General features: G+C 42.5%; 1 protein-coding gene across 1 annotated transcript in view; it reads left to right on the top strand.

Moving 5' to 3' along the window:
* Positions 1 to 20,782, top strand: part of XRCC5 (X-ray repair cross complementing 5) — an 84,600-nt gene extending 63,818 nt beyond the window's left edge. The window contains exons 17-21 of the mRNA XM_004427533.3: positions 7,073 to 7,182; positions 8,841 to 8,937; positions 11,013 to 11,080; positions 19,708 to 19,782; positions 20,542 to 20,782. Coding sequence (XP_004427590.3) covers positions 7,073 to 7,182; positions 8,841 to 8,937; positions 11,013 to 11,080; positions 19,708 to 19,782; positions 20,542 to 20,556 — 365 coding nt within the window. The 3' untranslated portion in view covers positions 20,557 to 20,782. The remainder of the gene's footprint in view (positions 1 to 7,072; positions 7,183 to 8,840; positions 8,938 to 11,012; positions 11,081 to 19,707; positions 19,783 to 20,541) is intronic.
* The last annotated feature ends 780 nt before the right edge of the window (positions 20,783 to 21,562 follow it).

Genomic DNA, 21,562 nt, shown 5'->3' with positions numbered 1-21,562 from the left:
CTCTCTACTCCCTAACCCCACCCCCAACACATACTTCCAGCCATATGGCATATATGTTACATGAGTGAGCCGAAGAAATCACTTTCTCATTTGATGAGAAACTCTTCCTGTAGTTCCTTTTTCGTGTTAGCATCATGGCCCAATTTTGTACTTTAAATGCACACCTTTCTGGAATTGGAGAAATTAGTTACACTAAGAGTGGATGTTCTGTGGTCTTCAGTCAGCTGCTGTATGCCCTGTAAATATTAATTGATAATCTACCGATTTTGTGAGACGTGTTCAGTAGGTCTTTAATGGTTAAATTAAATGTTTTTAGTAAAAAATTAAAAGACCATAGAGTGCCACGGAACCCACCTATTGACCAGGAAACTTAAAATTTTCCAGCTGACTCAGGAATAGATCTGGTCTTAGACCCAGGTTATTTAAGATGAGAAATATTATTCATCCAGAATGGAAAAGACTTGTCATAATGTTCTCTTACATAAAGTGAGTTTACAACCACTGGGCTAACTGGATGCTATTTTCCTAGTTTTTCATTAGCTCACACTAGCACCTTTTTTCTAGAGTGAGCTAAGACCAAGAGACCTTCAACATCATCCTTCCTGTGGCTACAAAGTAGGACTAACACAGTTTGCTCAAATAAAAACAAAAATAAAACGAGAGAGATCTTATAGTCTGCAGGAATGGATTCTGACAATAAAGACTTTGCAGTTCCTCTGCTTCTTGTGCCTGGGGTTTTAATTTAACACATCAATGAAAAGGCAGCATTTAAAAAAGGGGGAAAACACGCAGCAGGACTGACTTTTATTAGTGCAATTTGTAGGAAATTACTGCATTTAATGAGAAAATCGTTAAGCATGAAAAAATGGGCTGTGACTGAGCTTGTGGAGCTCAAATGGTGAGGTTTTAATTGAGTTTTTTAGTTATTGGTAAGAAAAATAACAATAATACCCAGCAACTCAGGCTGTATCTGTCCTGTGGAGGTGGTCCACACTTTACCTACCTTAGTGCGATTTCCTGTGCCACGGGTCATGCACAATATTGAGGTTGTGTGGTGTTCTCCTCTGTGTCATGTCTGCTGACTTTCCCTGTGCTTAAAAGGGAGGCAGGCGACTTCCCTCTGCTGGATGAGCAGGTCTGGGGCGGAGAGTCTGTCAGAGCAGTCCGTAAGAGGGGGAAGGACAGGGAAGAGGCAAGCCAGGCCAGAGCTGCGTCTGCGTCACGGTCCAGCTGCCTAAAAGCAAGACAGCATTTGAATGTTCGTAAAGCTTAGGGTTTGTCCTAGTTCTCAGTTTCTTTTGTTGCCACCCAGTGAATTCTTTTTCCCCCACTAGGAATATTTCATTCGACACTGCAAAACTGAAAACAGGAACACCAGCCCACGGAGCACAGACACTCAGGGCAGATTCTTCCTGGGGTCTTAGATCCAAACTCTTTTGGAAGTGGAAGTAGAAAGGATTTTTAAGAAAGAAATCAGCATATCTTTGTCATCTAGAGGAAGAATATTTAGGATACGTTCTTTTTGTATTTAAGTTTTCGGAAGTACGTGTGACGTCTGAAAGGACGTGAGCGCTGTGGGGAGTGCAGTCACTTCCATTTCCTCTAGTTTATCATCACAGCTGAACCCGAGGAAGGGGAAATGTATGTGGCTTTGAAGATGTTTCAAGTAGAAGGGAAAATTACGTTTTTTACTTCATTCTGTTTTTGTAGAATTACAACTTTAAAAAAAATTTAAATAGCTAGGAAGAGCTTTAAATATGCTTGTGAACCTTTTCAGTAACTTTTAGTTGAATTTCATTGTATCCTACATCACTACAAAGAAGGAAAGAAAAAAAAAACCTATGCGTTTTATCGTTCCTTATTATTTAAATTAAAGAATACCTTGTTAATTTATATCTCTTGGAAATATCCAGTGCATAAAATGGGGCATCCACCTCTGTAGGTTCATAACAACACGCTGTGCTGGTGGCCCCTAGGTCCACTCCTCACCCTTCCCCTGTGTGCCCTGGATCTGCGGGGAGGGATGGGGCTGAGCTGGCCCCTGCAGGTTGCATTTCCCAGGCCCCCACGTCTCCTGGCTTCCTACTGGGTTCAGCCAGTGGGAGACCCTGGTGGGAGACTGGTGGGAAGTGAGGAGGGAGGGAGAAGCCAGGGTGTTGCTCTTTCTCCCTTTCTGTGTTGGGCAGCATCTCCAGTCCTCCAGAACTGCAGCTCCCATAGGACAGCCCCCCTGAGCTCTAGTTACACCCTTCCATTCTTTTCCTTTCCCCACACTGCCGAGGGGTGCTAAGGGCTTCTTGCTGTTCCTAATCTCTGAGTTACAGCGCCATTCTCAATTAGCTTTACAGCTCTTCATCACCTGTGTAGCAATTGCCTGCATTGAATTTCCTGTGATAATATTCAGAGTGATTTCTGTTCTTCTGGTTGGACCCTGACTGATATACACACAGCCTCTGCCCACAATGGCGGATCTATATCCTGTAGTAAAGAGACATAAGGAAGCCTGTTTGTGATCTGTTTCTGTTTCAGTTGCCTGTATTAAAACACAGACTCTTTCTTATCAGGCAAATGTTTCTTGTAAGTTTCTGATTTAAAACAGTGATTGTAATTTACCTGTGGAATTAATTGGTGGCAAACTGGACTGATTGCTTAGAGTTTTATTTGCTGATAGATATTATTCCTTTTTATTCTCTTAGTGACTGACCTGACCATATACTGATTTAAGTGCTTGACTTTTATTGCCACTTTTTAATTTTGTTTTATAAGGATGCCATTGTCATTAGCTATATGTAAATCTGTTCTTAACATTTAAAAATGATTTAACTGCTGACGTGCAAAATGTACACCTCTTCATTAAGTAAAATTCACGTGAGGCACTGAGATAGTGAGAAGAATTCAATTGGGAAACATCTTGAGCGATGCCTGGGTTCAGCAGGATTGTTTGAGATGGCCTTCCAGTCCTTTCTACATAATGTGTGACAGAGGAGTGAACCTCCTGCTTTTTTGGCTCTGTCTGATGGAGGGAAAACCCCCACAATAAAGGCCTTCCTTTCACTCTGTTGGAAACATCTTGGCAGAGAACGGAGGGAGGACGTAAATGGGGAGGCAGGCGCGGACAAGCGTACGGCCTCGGGCTTTTTGTCCCCTGTGACTGTGCAGCAAGAAGCGAGGTGATTGGTTTTGTAGGACTTTGGATGGTGTTGAATGTTTTCTCTAAGGAGGAAGAACATACATTTCAGATTAACCAAGAAACTCGGCCATTTTCCTCTTACATAACGCTTCTGAATCTGGATAGCATTTTTAATATAACTCTGAAGTATTGTTGTATTGAGACTCATTTGTGTATCAACAGTCTGTACTCAGGTAAGATGCTGGGTTAATATATAATGCCCATATTTAAAACCTCAAAATCCAGAACAGACATTTTTGAAATCCAGAATATATATTTTGGTTTTGAAGACTCCTCGAGCTAAATGACGGCCTGTCTGACTTAGTATCCTGAGATGGATGGCCCTTCCAATGGCCATTTTTTATATTATCTACTAACGAGTATTATTGAGCCTCTGACTAATTGTGAAAAGCACTTTGGTGAATTATAATTGGGGCTGTGATTTACCAGGTATGAGGACTGACAGGCTATTCCTTAACCCTGTAATTGATGTAGAAGCAGAGAAAAGCACCTCGATGATCAGCATTTCCTTTATGGGGTGCAGGGAGGAAGGAGGGGTCAAAAGCATAATCCAGCCAAAATAGAATGTTATTTTTGTCAGCCATTTCTGCATTTCACTTTTATTAAAAATGGCGGGGAAATGTGATGTGCCACCAAACTTTGGAAGGGAAGTCCCTTGTCCACACCTCATTCTGATATTCAGTGTATTAAAGCATCATCCATCACAGCTGCTTGCTGGTGTTAAATGGTTTATTACAGTCAGTGAACCACAAAATAGTCTGGGTAGAGGGACAGAATTCAGAATCATGGGCCAGATGCACAGGCCGTGTAACTGATTGTTCCTAGAAGGGCAAATTCTGGTTCTTTGTATTCGTTGGGTTTGTTGGAAGTTTGGGTGTTTATCTACCTGTGTTCCTGAACCTTCTGGAGGAAAGGACAGGACAGTCTAACATGTACATAAGAAAGCTAAATCCACATAGGCCCACGAATACATAAGGACTTCATTCTTAAATAGAAACTGGGTGTTGAGACTCCTGCCCCCTTTTCCTTGTATCCCTTCTTTCCCACGTCATTATTGCAAATGGGTTGTGGGCTTTTGCATTTGCTTTATTTTGGTCTCTTTCAAATATTTTTCTCTGTAAGATGGCAACTGTGTGTGTTTGTGTGTGTGTGTATGTTCCATCATATTTCAAGATAAAAATGGGTCAGGAAGCTGTGTTTTTGACAAAGCATTTCAGTACTATTTAGTTGCTGCGTGGGCTCCCAGGTTGAAGGACTCCTTAGGTTTCAGTCCTTAATCCCTTGTGTTCTTATACTCTTCCCTGCAGTCTTTATGTAATAATGGTATGTGATATTATTTATGTACTACTTGATGACGGAGCAGACAACTCTCCTCTTCAAGTAGTCTTGTCTTCTTGTATCTGTGATGCCATATCCTCCTGGTTTTCTCCTGTCTCCCCGACCATTCCTCTCTAGCCTCCTTTGTCAGCTCCCTTTCCTCTGTCCAACCTCTAAGTGTTGTAGTTCCTTAAAGGCTTGGTCTTGAACCCTTTTTTTCGTACACTTGCTAAGGAGCCAAGCTCTGTCCTGCCTCAGGACCCTCACACATACTGTCCGTTCTTCTTGGAACTCCCTTCCCTCCGCCCTTTTCCTGGCTAATTCCTGCTCCTTTTTCTTTCCCCAGTCCTGTCCTTGGGCTCCATGTACTGGACCATTGGCTTTTCTTCAAACACACCCTTGGCTTCCCCACTTCTATTCTTCATAATTCTGCTCATTCTGTTTTTGCTGTATTATGGCCAAATTCTGTTTTTCATTGCCCCACCAAAAAGCCATGTTAATTCATGAAGCTTTCTCCATGAATTTCACCAAATATTTCACCAAATATTTTTAAAAATTCAGATCAGTCGACGTTATTTCCATAACACTCATAGCCCTCTTCACATTTACCTCCTACTATTACTTTTTTGTATGTGTTGTATCCCCTATCAGACTGTAAACTCCTCAAAGGCAAGGATCTTATCTTCAACTTAGTTGTATCGTCCTTAGCACATAGCATAGTGTCTTATATGTAGCAGTTACACAATAAATATATACTAGGATAAGTTAATGAAAATAATCACTAAATCTAGCAAAGAGAAACTTTTATGTTATAGCTTGCTAAGATTCCTCATTCTCATTTCAAAAGAAATGAGAAACTTGGAGTCTCTGGGATTACCCTTGGCCTGGGAAGGCTATTATTTGTGCCAGATATGCAACTCTGAGTGAACTTGATATCAAACTATCTGAGAAAGCAGGCTGATATAAGTGGTATAGGAAATATCAAACAGTTCTGTCCCTTCGCCTGTCCAAGCTGAAACAGAGAGATAGCTTCTGTTGCTTTGAGCTTCTTGTTGATGGTTTTCTGCTCTGCCTACTAATCAGGGTTGTATTATTTACCTCGTTTAAAAAGACCCATCTGAACATTCTCCTCTCCTTTGAATTGTTGTTGGATATTAATTCACTGCTGCAGGGTACATTGGTAAAGATTTCTGAAATTGCAGGGATGTGTTTCTTTAATCCCTCAAGTTTGTTAAGTACTTTATAATAATCGAGATCCTAATATCCTAGTTGGTAGAAGAGATGAAGTGGTTACTGGGGATATTTTTCTCTTGCTGCGAAATTATTATATTAGAAAATACTTCAGCCAGTTTTTTCATCCTTTCCACGTGCCGCAAGATCCTTAGGAAATTAGTTGGTGGCACTGAGTTTCATGTCTTTCAGAAGGCACTGAGCGATGCTCAGGTGACTGATTCAATTGTGGCCTTTATAGGTGAGCCTTGAAAGTAATTTTCAATAGTATTCTGTACACACACATTCATAACTATCAGAATGCTCAGATGAGGCCATGATTATGGCAACACATGCAGTCTTAGACTATTTTGATCATTCAGCATAAATTACCGAGCAGCCAGCTAGTGAGTGGTTTCAGGGGACGGTTGAGAGGGAGCCCTCCGCCGTGACTGTGCACGTCTCCTTGGTTTGTTCTTCTGCGTAGACTGTAAGGGTCAGTTTTGATCTGCTCAGCAACTTAAGTTCCCTCATGTCTTTCTGTTTCTATTTTCCTCTGCTTTTTTTTCATACTGAAGAATTGTTTGTTTGTGAGGCAGCCTCAAGTTGCAACCCACCTTGAAAACAGTAACATGATTAACATATTTCCTCTTTGTGTAGCATTTGTGACGTTGCTTGCTGACAGTTATTGTTTTTCAAGTATTCGTGGCTTGTAGGGTGCTGAGCAACATAGAGGATATTCAGGTTGAGCTAAGGGCAGAAGATATGTAGCAATGATTTCTCACTCTAAAGGGATATTATTAAATTAAGCTGAGGGCTGGTCTTTTCTGATTTGACCTGGGTTGGTAGAAGATGGTGTGTCCCTGGCTCATTGCTTTTCACTGTCTGGCACTACTTGACAGTTATCCTGAGTGGAATTAGGGGAGGGACTAGAGGATCTATTTTCTATGACTATATCAGGAAAGGCAGTTTGAATTACCCAAATGGTCCTTAAATTCTGGGGGACAAATAAAAAGCAACAACAACAATTTTTAAAAAACAACAACAACCTTGTGTTTCAAATTCCAAAAGGAACATTTGGCTATAATTCTAAGCATCTTAGAAATTAAATTTTATTTCTTGACAAATATCAATAAGTCGTACCCAAACTTTTCAAATACAGACTTTTGGAATCAGCGTTTTGCATCTTATCTCCCCTTCCTCCCCACCTGCTGAAAGATGTATGGCTCTGTGCGTTCTGACCATGAGGGTCTTGAACCAGAATACGTACTTATATGCACGCACACACAAGCATACACTCTCTCTAACCAGCATCACTCAGATCAAGGAAATTAAATCCATTGTCTTATGTTCTAGCGAGTCACCAGCTAATAAATCACATTGAACAGTTTTTGGATACTAACGAAACACCGTATTTTATGAAGAGCATGGACTGCATCAGAGTCTTCCGGGAAGAGGCCATTCAGGTAACTCTATCCTAGCCTGTCTCCTCTTCCTGAACAGTCGGCCGCCATCACAGGGAGAGACATATAGTACTCCACAGATAAGCCTGGGCTTTGGAAATGATCGTTCTCACTGTAGATAGCAGTGTACGCCAAGAAAAGTAGACATGATGAACTCATTTTACTCTCAGTGTCATTTCTGAGGGGGAATAGAGATGGGTGAGTGAGTGGGAAGGTTTACCCCTGGAAGTTAGCTTTTTATTACATTATGGCCCTGGCTGTATGATTCCTATTTAGGGAGCCAAGGAAGTTTCCATTGTAACCTCTGGTGGCCCAGTCAGTATTGTAAAGGATGGGCTAACTGTTTTAGGGAAATTGATGGAAAATATATGTTGGTGTAATTATTGGGAAGGATTTTGTGAAGACGGCAGTGGGGGTCTGACTGCCAGAAAAAAAGAACACTGAAAATTAATTACTTAGTACCCCTACCCCATCTTTTGTGTGGGTTTTTGTTTGTGTTATTAGGAATTTTTAGAAAACACTTCTAAAAATCTTCCAGGTTATTTCTGGGCTTGTATACATAAACTCTAGGCAAGAGCGAGCAAGTTTAAATTAGAAGGTGTATTTTAAAGTAGGTACAGTTGTAGTGTATGTTCCTATGTGGGTGCTTGTTAAATATTTGCCGAGTGAATGAACAAATTAATTCTTGAATTGTTTCTAGAGACTTACAAGAATGATAAGAGAATGAGAAAATTGTTAAAATTAGAATAGAATAAAATATTCAGAAGTAGATGATCCAAATGCCCTATGGATAAAAGACAGAATTTTGGCAAAGTCCAGTCAGTATAAGACTAGGGATGACACAGTCAGGTGCATGAAGATTTGGTAAGATGGAAAAAGGTAGCAAAAGTGCATTGCGTTTTTAGCACTACCCCAGGCTAGATGGAGTGTCTGATAACACTCCGTGCACTGTTGCCACCACAGGTCCTTAAAAGTACAAGGTCACTGGGTTTCTTTAAAAAGAGAGAGAGAGAGAGACGGAGGAGGATCAAAAGCAACTTTAGAGACATATCAATCTTAATGTAGAGACCTTTTTTAACTGTAAAAATGTAAAAAAAGAAGGAAAGAAGGAAAAGAAAGTTTTATAATTGGGAAAATATGAATACTGACTGGTGATTTGCTCCCATATTTTGTGAGTTGTTTGTGTTTTTTTTTTTAAGTTTCTATGTGTTTTGGATGTTGCATACTGAAATATTTATAGATAAACTAATATTATTGACGTTTGCTTCAAAACGTTCTGAGGATTGTGGGAGAAGGCAGAGGTATAGATGAATCAAGACTGGCCGGAGTTGAGAGTTGTTGAAGCTGGGTGAGGGGTACGTGAGCATTCACTAAATTATTCTCTCTGTCTTTGTTTGAATTTGTCAATATTAAAGGTTAAAAAATAAAGTACCAAGCCACCAGAAAAATTGTGTGGCTTTGGGAAGCTCCATACCTTCCACAGATGGAAGGATTTCTAGCTCCCAGCAAACAGCTGAAATTTGAGAAGGTTTCTCATTTACCAAAGAGGAGCATTTTATATTTTTTGTGTAAATACGGTGGATTCGGTATATGTAGTACGATGGTCTGGGGGTGACTTGTTTCTTTATGTGTCCTGACTCACTGCCTCCTCTGCCCCACAGTCCTCAGAAGAGCAGCGCTTTAACAACTTCCTGAAAGCCCTTCGAGAGAAAGTGGAAATCAAAAAATTAAATCATTTCTGGGAAATTGTCATTCAGGGTAAGGTGCCGTTTGTCGTCATCTTCAAATATTTATGCTATTTTTTCTCAATATAAATATGAATTATATTGTGTGATGTGTTATGTGGCGACCTGATGACTTTCCATGTGGATTTGGGAAATGCTCGGGATTCAGCGAAAATCTTGCTTAATAAGCATAAATAGACAGTGATAAATAGTAAGTAAACATGTGAGTCCCATCCTGAACCCACGTGCAGCGTGACCCCCATTACCAGGATCGTGCCTTTCTCTTGGCTGGAAGAAGCCGTGTGGGCAGACATCGCCCCCATGCTCAGATTCCTAGACCCTTTCCGTCCTGCCGCATCCGCAGTGCTGTCACTGACCGCCCCACATGTGCCTCCTGCTTCCTTTCGTTACCACGGTCTTGGACTTCATATCAGCAGACCAGTGTCTTCACGCACCAACGCCACTCCGTGCCTCGCTTCTTCACAGTGACCACTGCAAATTACGCCTAGAAAGAGGGACACTTACACTCTTCAGTGTGGGCTTGCTGTTTGGTTTCCTTCATGCTCTTTGCTCAGTTTTTTTTAACCTGACTTGAATTTCTTTCAGAACCCAAGTGTAAGATATTACTTATTAAAAATACATATTATAAAAACAGTGATGTTGAAGTGTGAAACTTTTCACTTGAAGTAGGGCCCCAAAATTAGTTTCAGCCTCCTTCTGTGCAAATTCTTTGTAAAGGAGTTGCATACCTATGTATCCAGCTTCTAACGGGCAGCTGTTCATCACACAGGCAGCCATTTCTGTGACAGTTAATTTTTCAGCCCTTTAACATCTGCACTCGGGAGCAACAGCAATTAGAATTGGTGGCGAGTGGGGCTTACTCAAATCACTTTTGTGTCTCTGCTGCCAGCCCTGTAGATGAAAGAGATTGGTTTTGGTATTTACTGAATGCCTCCAGCATAATTGTTTGCTAGAAAGAAACTTACAGGACATATACGAGACACATCTTCTGAGAGCTTTTATCCTATTGAGAGAATACACATGACCTGTGCCATTTCTAGGTACAAATGCATGTTAAATGCATGTGCTTTTCTGAAAGTGTTTGATGCATCAGCCATTTGAGGCAAGAGAAAATCTTAGGAAGAAGAGAAAACTAAAGGGTCGATTTTCCATCTTTGGTTTGCTCTCAATGAGCTAAAATTGATGTAGTGTGCTAACTGTAGACATGGCCATCGTAAGAGCCTGTTCCCTCCCGACCTTAGCCTTCTTGCCAGTCCATCAGCAGCCAACAACACTGTCAGAAGTCAGAATGTCTGCAGATTCCCGTATGGGTTGCCTGATGGCTTTGGACCAAAGTATACAGTCATTCACTTATCATTTATTTACTGAGCTTCTGCAGTGCACTAGATTGAGGGGACTATAAAGATGAATGAAACCTTGTCCCTGCCCTGGAGAAAGGTATAGTACTGTTAGGAGAGAAGAAATTTATACAAATGGTTATACAGGATAAGATATGATGAGAGCCATTTCAAAGTGGTAAACAAACTGATCTGAGAGTTCTAAAGGAGAGATTATTTCTATCTGGATTTAAGGAAGGAAGGCTTCAGGTAGCTGCAGGTAGCATTTAAGATGTGGCATTTATTTGACACAAGCAAAAATAGGAGAAAGGACAATGTAAGATGGAAGGAACAGTGTAAATTAAGTACCTTTATAGTTGTATGTTTTTTACAAAGAAGAGCACCTTTATAGTTTTAGAAATCTCCAGTGCAGAGGCCAGCCCGGCGGCACAGAGGTTAAGTATGTGCGCTCTGCTTTGGCGGTCGGGGGTTCACAGGTTCGGATCCCGGGCGCGCACCGACCCACCACTTGTCAAGCCATGCTGTGGCGGCGTCCCGTATAAAGTAGAGGAAGATGGGCACAGATGTTAGCCCAGAGCCAATCTTCCTCAGCAAAAAGAGGAGGATTGGCATCGGATGTTAGCTTAGGGCTGATCTTCCTCACAAAAAAAAAAAAATCTCTAGTGAAAGATGGGAGGAGGTGTGGTGGAAAGGAAGGGGGGATGGGATTGAATCTTTGTACTTGGACTTTACTCTATGAATTACTTTTTAGATGGAATTACTCTGATCACCAAAGATGAAGCCTCAGGAAGCTCTGTCACAGCTGAGGAAGCCAAAAAGGTATTGAGGAATAACTCCCTGTCTTTAGATGAATTATTGCAGTAATTATTATTGATGCCCATTCTTCCTTGAAGAAGTTCAATTTTAAGGGTAACTAAATTAATGTACCCATTTTTTATTCAACCAACAGGCAAATTGCTTCAACTGCAGCATCCTCATGGGAGGAATTGTGATCTCAGTTTTCCATAGGCTGTGATAATGTTTCTAGAGTCATCTGTAATCCCAGCTTCAGTGGCTCTAGAGCTTGTGGAGTCCGTGGTACATACAAAGCTTGGCCCAGACCCTGGTAAAGCCTATGAAATCCTTGTAGCCCAGTGATTCCCACCGTGGCCACACATTAGTCACCTAGGAGCTATTTTTTTGAAAAATACTGATGACTATGCCCCTCTCCCTTTCCCCTGAGATTCTGTTGGTCTGAGGTGGGTCCTGGGCATGGTTTTGAATGTTTAAAGCCCCTCAGGTGATTGTAATGTGCAGTGAAGTAGAGAAACACCAGCGTTCTAGCATGAGGCACATCCAGGTGTTTTCAGTAAAAGGCCCAATGCATGCAGACCCCATGAGCTTTATATCAACACAGATAGTTAGACTAACGCCCCCCTGTTTGGTGTACAAGTATTGAGTCCGATTCAGCTGTGGGTCAAATACGTGTGGTTATTTAGCTCAGTAATCCTTCATTATACCTCAGGTTTGTGATGAAATTTTAATGACATGAAATTGAATAGCTCGAAAGTATGTGCGTAGCATTCAGCCTCAGTTACAGTCACTGATTGATCCCGTCCTGCTGGCACGACACCGGCAGCTGTCAGTTGTGTCCTGAGCCTCTCCTCTCTGCTGGGCACTGTGCTGGATGTGGTGATAAGAGCACCCGTGCCCTCTAGAAACTCAAACAGTACACGGAAGGTAGCAGAGGGAGGTGCTGGAGACTCAAAAATAACTGTGCACCCGCTAAGGGAGAGCTTGGTCTGGGGCTGGCAGACAGGAGTCTGTTAAGTGAATAGCAGGAGCAAGGCTGGAAATGTTCAGTTTGTGGCTAAATTCAGGCCAAATTAAAATACCTTGAATTTTCAACTCAGTAAAGAAATTTGGCAGAAACCATAGTATTGTTTGGGAGAGAAGTTAGTCAGAATATACAAGAATGTTTATTAAGCACTTGGCCTGGCAAGAGCATTTTGTTAAAGAACAGATATGGTCCCTGCTTTCAGGAAGTAAGATCCTGGAATTTTGGAAGCATACTCTAAGATGCTGATTACTGTCTCAGAAGGGGTTCCACAGTGTCTATACCTTCTTCTGCCATGTCAGTACTGTGAGTGTGTCAGTACTCAAGAGATGTCGTGTAACTGCTTGGTTTTATTTCTATTTGTTACTTTATACGATAGCATGATAGCACTTCCCCCTTCAACTGGGGTGTATCATTCAGGGCTCTCCAAAGAGACAGAACCAATAGAATATATGTGTTTGTGGGTAGGGGGTAAGGGGGAGATTGATTTATTTTAAGGAATTGGTTCACACAATTGTGGGCGCTGGCAGATCTGAAATTGTAGGGCGGGCCAGCAAGCAGGAAACTCAGGAGGATTTCTGTGTTCCAGTCTTGAGGCAGAACTCCTTCCACTGATTGGATGAGGCCCACCCACGTTATTGAGGGTAATCTTTACCTAATGTCAGCTAATTGTAAAAGTTAATCACATCCACAAAATACCTTCACAGCAACATCTAGACTGGTGTTTGATGCAACAACTAGGCACCGTAGCCTAGCCAAGTTGACACATAAAATTAGCCATTACATAGGGTAAAGGCTTATCAGTCAGTTTTTGCTGAAAAAGTAAAATAAGTCACAACAAATAATTTAATTTCAGTCATTATTGCATTAAAAAAATCTACCATCCAGGTGAGAGTTGAGTTCATGTTACTGTTTTTGGAGGAAGAGTGGAGCACTGATCTAAAAGAGGTAGTTTGTCCTCACAGCGGCACATCTTAACCAGAGGTGTCACAGCTAAGTGAATCCAGAATATTAGAGGGAAAGAAACCTAAGAGGGGTAATGTGCTTCTTGCAAATTGTCTGATGCTTGTTCTGTGTTGCACGTGCGGTATCTCCTTGGGAATTTAAGGGCACAGAGCCTAACCATCAGGAATTTCATGTCTGTTAGTTAAGCCACAGAGAGAAACTTCAGTTAATGACTAGGTATGGGGCGGTGTCCTTACGTGATTCTAATGTCAGCAGAACTGAGTTCAGTTGGTCGTAGTTTAAGACACCTTTGGAAACCTCACTGTCTTTGACCGGGGAGAAGGTATAGTAAACATAGTGGAGAAGAGCCTGTTGCTCTGATTCACCTTCTGTGCACACGCTGTCACGTCTGACTAGCAAGATTATGCTTTTGTGTCGGTTCAAGATCGCACGAACCCTTGATTTTGTTTTTCAGAGTGAAAACTTAATCCTTTGTGTTAAAAAGTGTCTTTAAATAGCACCTGTTGTTTTTTGGAGAGAAATGTAGAAGGGAGAGTGCTCATACAGATGACAATGGGGAGAATTACTGAGTGAGATCTGGCTCAAGGAAGCCGATCCCTGTGGTTTTAATAGGAGGCATACGTCAGCTGTTTCTCTCAGCCAAGTTAGGGAAGCATAATCGCTTTTGACCATGCACTGAAATCTTCATTGACATTGCCTTCAAAGCAAGTGCTAAGCTTGGTCACTTTCCAAATAATCAATTAAGGAAACTTGGCTGTAATTAGAGAGATTGAAGAACAGTCCTCACGGTCCATTTAAACTCTTTCAAGATATTTACCATAAGTTATTTAAAGTTAGCAAGCTGTCAAATTCTTGCTATTAAATGTTGATGATTTGAAAGGAAATAATTATCCAGGGTTATCCGTTTTAAATGAAAATTAAATCATAACTTTACACTTGCGCATCTTAGGGATAGCCATTTGCCTCCAGTGTGTTCTAGAAATGTGTGGATTTTTTGATTCTTTGAGAAATATAGGTAAGTCAGCTCTGCTGCAGAAATAGAAAGTTCTTCCATGACATAAGTTTCGACAGTCACCTTCTTTTGTGTTTCCTGATACCCTCATTTCATTTTGAAGCCTAGGTATAAATATTACCCCTTTTACATTCATTTTTATTGTCATTATAACCTGTCAATTCTTCCACTTTTTCTGTTTCTAGTTGTTATTCTTAGACATGCCATTAACAGTTGATGTTTGGTGAAGTCTTTCTGTGGCTCTGTGCGCCCTCCACCCATCAGTTCATTCTCAAGGTGTGGCTCGGTGGTAGGAGGCGGGGCTGTTCATCCTGGCTAGTTCCAGGAGCCTGAGGGAAGCTTTTTGCCCCAGGCCACAGTCAGTAAGAGATCTGGACTTGGGAGAGGTCAGGATGTGCTGAGTCTTCACTTGAAGTTGGTCTTCTGTGTCAAAGAGGTTTTTGTGTTTTTAAGTTTCTTCTTGCTGACCTGTGTTAGGGTTGGAACAGTGGTCCTCAGCCAGGAGTGATTTTGCTCCCAGGAGACATTTGCCATTGTCTGGAGACATTTTTGGTGGTTACAGCAGGGGGTGTGCTTCTGACCCCCAGTGAGTAGAGGAGGGATGTTGTGAAACATCCTACTGTGCACAGGACAGCCCCCGCAACAGAGAATTATCTGGCCCAAAATGTTGATAATGACACAGTTGAGAAGCCCTGGGTTAGAAGAATTTAAACAAGCCAGAACTTTCTAAGGCAGAGGACACTGGCTTCAGTTGTACAGAGTTTTATTCAGCTAGAAAGAAGACTAATGTTCTAGCTGAGTTTTTATTTTTAAAACTGAAAGTGTACGAGGAAGCCTGATACACAGGACAGATGAAGGAGGCGTTCCTCACTTGATGGGCAGTGGGGTGGCAGATGGGGATTACCCGTGCCCGGACTCGGAGGAACCTCCAGGACCTCAAGGAATGGAACCTGAAAAATGGTGATCTAGTTTAAGCTCCTTCTTTTGTAGATGAAGAACTTCAGGGCCCTGAGAAGTGAAGTGACATGTCTGAGATATCTTAGAAAGTCACTGGCCAGGAATCCAGTTGTAGGCCTGACCCCAGGCCTCCTTTCTTTTTACTCCAAGTTAAGAGCACAAAGGGGAAAGAGGATTTGCCCCCTTTGGGGACCTTGTTTCTCACGGGATTCCAAGAGGCTGAGCTATGTCTAAATAATCATTTGATACAAGCTCTGTGGGGAAAAAATCATCCTTCTAGCACTTGTTTTCCTTGTAGCTGCCTAATCTAGCCTTCTTTATTGCTGTTGACAGTTATTGATTCTCCACCTTAGCATCAGATGCTCAGAGCTTAGCGGTCTGGTCATCTTACGGATGCCACCTAGACAGGCGAAGTTGACTTGCTCAGTGTCATCTCACAGCACGGTCGTGGCCAGCACAACTGACTAGAATCCAGACCCCTCATTCCTCCTAGTCATCTTTCCACCACACCATGGCGCCACCTCTCCATGCCTCCTCCTTAGAACGGCACCAGCCACGTCTACATAAAGAAAAGACGCTCATGCTCGCCCTTCCGGGGTACACCCAAATTTCTCTGTGTGAATGTGTGAGAGATCTCAAAGCCACATGGAGGATATAAGCTACAATTGAAGAATCATTTCTTGAGAACTATTTTGTCTAACTGCTCGGCCCTGTTGGACCCCGTGATACTTTCCTTTGCTCTTTTCCACTTTGCTTTTCTGCCTTACGTCCCCGGTGTTGTCGTTCCGTGTGCTAGCACAGGAAGAGCAGTAATGAGAATGTCACCGTGGTTCCTTGTATTTGTTCAGAGCTTGATACTTTCAAGATAGAATTTAAAATTTTTACTGAGGTGGAACATACAGACAGTAAATGCACACATCTTAAATGTGCAATTCATATATGTGGGTACCCACCACCCCGGTTAAAATATAGAACATGTCCATCACCCCAGAAGGCTCCCTGGTACCCTTCCCAGTCAGAACCTCCCTGTCCCCTGAGGTGACCACTATTCTGTCATCTGTCACTTGAGAGTAGTTTTGCCTGTTCTTAACCTTCATATAATTGGTGTCATACCTTTTATGATTTATCCATGACATCAGAGTTGTTCATTCTTTATCATAGCTATGTAGTATTCCCCTTTATGGGTACACCACAATTAATTCATCCATTCGCCTGATGATGAGCATTTGAGTGTTTGCAGACTTTGGCAATTATGAATAAAAACGCTGTGGGTATTCTTGTCCGTATCATTGGTGGGCATATATTGGGTACATTCCTAGGAACTGGAACATCAAACCTACAATACCACAAAGCGGTTTTGCATACTTGATTTCATCTGAGACTCAGTAGAACCCCATAAGATAGATGGGGTAAGTAGTAGTATTCCCAGTTTATTTTTGAGGGAAATTAGTGATAGAAGCGTCACGTGGCTTGCACAGGGTTACTGAGATGATGGCTCTGTTCTCCCACTCTAGGTTGCAGGGTTTCTCTGCGGCACTGTCTTGACTTTATAGCATGAAATAAGCTACAGGTGGCGTTAATGAAACCTGAATGTGTGTCATTTTCCCTGTTGCTTTTATACATCTGGATTCTGGGCGGTTCTTTGGAATCCTGTGATGGTGTTGCAGTCAGCCCAGTGGGAGCCGTGTGTTTTTAATTTGGGGGTTGGTAGAGTCTGAGCACAAGCTGATTGTGAGCTTTTAGTCTTATTGAGGGATAGGACTGGAGGTTTCTCTACAGAGGTCATTGATCCATTTCTCTGCTTGTAGCCAGGATTGTATTTCATACACTTGACAAGTAGTAGTTTATCCACTCCATAAAGATCTCCCAGTCAGGAGGCTCTTTCTTGGTAACCCCAAGTAAACAAACGATGGTGGTTTGAGGAAGGAGGAGTGTGTCACACAGTCACAGCCCTTTCTGTTTACTCTCTATGTTTTCAGTTATCGCAGAGGAAAAGAACACAAGAAAAAGTGAGAGTCAACTCCTGCCCCTTTCTGCTGCTTTCAGAGTCTGTTCTTTGATTGAGAAAGCAGGCCAGTCATTGAATTCTCTGCTGTATCTCTAGCTTCCCTGTCACCACACAGCCTGGAAGTGACTTGCAGTCAAGAGCTCTGGTGATGGGGAACGATACGTGTAAGAAATCAGCCTTGCCTGGGGCTTCAGGAAGGATAATGGACGGCAGCCCAGCTTTCAGCCGTGGTTGGCTTATGCAGAAACCTAAGGCAGATCTGTCAGGAGCCTCAGATGCAGATGTTCAGCGCTCGGTGGAAACGGAAGTTTGTTTGCTGCCGCTCGTCTCTGCTAGGCGCTTGGCCTGGTCTCAGAGATGTGCCGTTGGTGTTGGATTGTACATGCCACGCTCTTACTGTGCAGGCAGTCCTATCTTAATTCATCCTGTAATGGCAGTGTGAAAGGGGCTGTGCAGCTGGGGAGGGAATGGAAATTGCAGCTTTTAGGGCTGCGTGCCAAAAAAACATCAGGGATTTTCTAGATTCGTCAATAAGTACCTACCATGTATCAGGTTACTAAGGGGTCATAAAGATGCAGTGGACTGCAGAACCACTGAGCCCATGGAGGTCGTCTGTGTTTGCAAGGTGCAGGTCATTTGTGGCCCCACCACGGTTATGGCAGGACGCCGCTCTACTGTTTATTCTCGTCACCCCCACTGGACGTCTTCTCCTGTAGCCGTATATTTCTGACGGGGGGAATTCATGTGAGGGCTATGATAATGAGGAGGAGAGGAGAGGAACAAAATAAAAATCATTTTTTAGTATTCATAATAATTAGAATCATAAATAAAGATTAATTTGGGAATCTATGGTAGAACAGAGTTTAATCTTTAGACATAAACAGTATGCAAATGTTTATGTGGATTTCTTATTCATTTATCTGGATGTGGCCCTCAGATATCTCTATTAATAATGAGCCAGAATAAAGAAATAGAATTAATGATACGGAAGCTGTGTTACAGTTGTATTCCAGACTGTGCCCCCATTGCTAGCATTTTCTGTCTCCTAGACCATTGATTTCTAGTGCTGAACACAGTCCAGTTAGAGTCAACAAAAGGCTGTGGAAAGATCCATGAATGTCCTTCGAAGAAGAGAAATTCCTTAATCTCTCAGTCAAAATTGAAGTAATGAATGGTGAGGTGGTTTTGACTGAGGGAAGAGAAAGGTCTAGGAGGGAAGTTGAATCAAAACCAAACAGACCCGTCCTGGCCACGTCCCCGGTGCTAAGCAGGGCGTTGCCGGTTCTGCAGATCCAGCCTCCACCATGGCCGTTTTATTCACTGTGTGTGGCCTTTGTGCATGAGGGGTGGAGGGACGTGCAGGGCTTGCTTCCCGAGGCTTGCCGCACACAGCCTTATAGCTGAAGGGTGACTTTGATTTGTGACTTGTTAAGGAGACACATTGTAGTCTGTGTGTAAATCTTAGGTTTCAGAGGCCTTGATTGTGTCCATTGAGCCATAAATAACAGGAACGTATAGGGAAAGCAATTCTTGCCGTGTTTTCATGTTGAGAAACTGAGAAAAGTGTAACTACACCTTTCCCTCTTGGGTGGAGGCAACTGCAGGAGAGCAGAAGTGGGTTGCAAGGCTCGCTCACCGCATGCATGCTCAATGCACACTGACCCCAGAAATGCTGACGTGGAGAGGCGTGCCCCACCGCCCACCTCCCCTTTCAGAAACACTGTCGTACAGGCTCAGCTCTGCTACCATTTTAAATACTTAGACTATCAGAAGATCACCTTCTGGTGTTAGGATGGATTAAGTGGTTGATGGAACCTAGCTCTTAGATGCAGTTACCACGTGCCTTGAAGGAAAAGCGTCCCCACTGGTATCTCTCAGAGAGACAGGATGGAGAGCTGGAGTGCTCAGGTAATTTTCAAGGGCACTCACTACCCTTTAAAATGTGAGTTTCATTCCTAGATCCTTGCAGATGTCAGTTCAGGCCCTTACTTTTCTGTGTGTCTGCCTGTTAGAGGCTCCAGGTCTAGAACACTGATGCTGAACAAAAGTGTACACCTGAAGTTTTCTCATCCACCTTCCTGTTTTCAAACAATTTCTAACACAAATTGAAGGATTTCCAGAAAAGAAATTGAACAGCCTCCCAAGCTGACCCAATTCTGTGTTTCACATCTCTTACAGGAAGTCCTTCCTTTTACAAACTCTTTTGTCCTCAGTGGAGCTGAAGAATAGATAATTATAATCTTTAAGTTCAGACCCTTGATTCTTATGCTCCCTTCAAAAGACACCAAGACATACTGATTTGGGGTGTTTGGTTCTTTTCTTAACCCAAATGAGCCCACATATCCCCTCCCCTGTGGAAGCAGACATGTGAATATCGAGTGTTCTCAGTGTCTGACATAGGACCCTCCACGTGGTCACTGCCTTGGCAAGCCACGTCATTTCCTCCCTCTTTATGAGAACTTTCTCTGGTGGCTAGTTAGTGTGGACTATTCAACCTCCAAACTGGTCCTCTCATCCAGAGCCAAATGAAGGAGCGTACGTCAAGGTGATGCTTCTTTTGGGCTATTTGAAGTGAGACTTTGCTAAGCAAGTCTTAGGTTTGCCTGTGGCAATGCTAGCAGATTGTTCCCTCCATCAGAAGAGGCAAAAGTGTCATTTTGGTGTCGTGACTGACTTTCCATTCACAGTTTCTGGCCCCCAAAGAAAATCCAGAAGAAGACGCAGCAGCCGTATTTGAAGAAGGTGGTGATGTGGATGATTTGGTAAGTGCTTTTAATATTTACCAGGTGTTCTAACGATTGAAATCGCCTGGGCTATAAATACAGCCACAAAGGCTGCTTGTCACAGACTTGTTTCTTATTTGTGTGTTAATTTCTAGCACACCAGAAGCTCCCTACACTAGTATTTATTGCCATTGTAAATTTAATCAGATAGGTAATTTCATAATGGAAATTCCTGTGCTCTGTGGTTTCAGTTATATTGTTCATTCAGTTTAATCCTCTCCTTTGAAGGACTAAAAAGGGCTGGGGAGATTATTCCTTAAGTAGCAAAATGTCATAATTTTCTGAAATTGCTTTCAACCAAAAGAAGGGATACAACATGCAATTTGTGTGGGTTGACAAATAAAAACAGGCTTTAAAAAGCCTAATCCTTAAATGTTCTCAGTTAACTAATGTAAACAAAATAGGCTGATAGGCATTTGGGGATTTCTGGACCTCAACACGTCACATCTGGATGCCTGGGAGGCCGTGTGGATATGTTGGCTTTTATATGCATCTTTCACTTTTGGAAATTTCCTGCCTTTAAACCTCACATGGCACTGTCCAGTGAAAACTTTCAGCCTTTTTGTGGAGAAGTTTTAGTATCGTAATGAGGAGATGCTTGGGAGTTAGCAGTGAGTAGGTGTGCAAGTCCGTGCATGCCACCAGTGAAGAGAGCCGTTGTCCTTAAACTCTCTCACCAGAGAAGCAGTGATCTGAAGTTGACCTGGCTCCTTTCTAAACATGTTGTTCTGTTTACAGCTGGACTTGATATAGGTCATGGACGTGTGGAGAATCCACGAGAGTTGCCCTCACTGTCGTGCTGGGAATTCTGTACAGAACAACCTGGAGGAGGCCATTTAAAAGGAACCTGAAGCTCTGGAGATGGTCCCTGCAGGTTACGTGGAAGTGAATCCTCTGATTCTCTGTGTGATGAACATATACATATATAAGTGTAGTTAGACCCCATACAAGTCTATAAAAAGTCATTGTTATTTTCTCATTGGTGTGTCATTTCTTTTGTGGTCTTACTGATCTCGGTATATTATGCACGTGCTTTGAAGTTTCTGGAAAATGGACTCCATCCCGACCTGGTGTATTGGTGAGGACTGCAGCCCTCATGAAGGCATCTCATCCAGAACTGTGGCGGAGTCGCTGGTGAGTTTCAGAATCCTCCCCAGGAGGTGTATCCGTCGTCTGATCCTCCAACAGCAATCACGACTTCAGCGATCACAACTTAGCTGATCAGATGACGGCGTTTGTTTCCCACCAACAGAAAGCTGGGTTTAGAAAATCACGGATAAAGGCTGACCCTCTTCTCTTTTTATTTAAGCCTTTTAGTCACCACGTCTCTTTGGCTGTATGCGTAGGTGGTCTTCCTTAAGCAGCAGGGTGGGGGGAGCACAGTTGCCCTGCACACGCATTTTAAGCAGTGAGTTATAGTGGGGTTCACATGATGAAAGGATGCTCTAGTGGCCCAGCCTCTGATATAGTGAACCCTATATCAGAGGCTATATAGGGTTTTAGTGAACCCTAAAAAAACAAAAACAGAAAGTGAGCAATTCACCGCCAGTAGTTAGAATTCTGTCGTTTCACTGCTCTCTACTTGCAGGTCTCACCGAGAGAAAGCTTGAGTGTGTTAAAACACATCTTCCTTAATTTCCCGGTCATTCCCATCTCTACCTAAGTCTCCTTTCCTCTCTTTCTGGATGATCCTTCCTTTCTTAAAATAAGAAAATAGAAAAGCCCTTATTTTTTTTCCTATCCTCATTCCTTCCCCGAG

The sequence above is a fragment of the Ceratotherium simum genome, chromosome 37 (assembly GCF_057802395.1).
Source record: "Ceratotherium simum simum isolate JZ-2026a chromosome 37, ASM5780239v1, whole genome shotgun sequence".
Taxonomy (NCBI): domain Eukaryota; kingdom Metazoa; phylum Chordata; class Mammalia; order Perissodactyla; family Rhinocerotidae; genus Ceratotherium; species Ceratotherium simum.
This window is presented reverse-complemented; position numbering and strand designations above follow the sequence as displayed.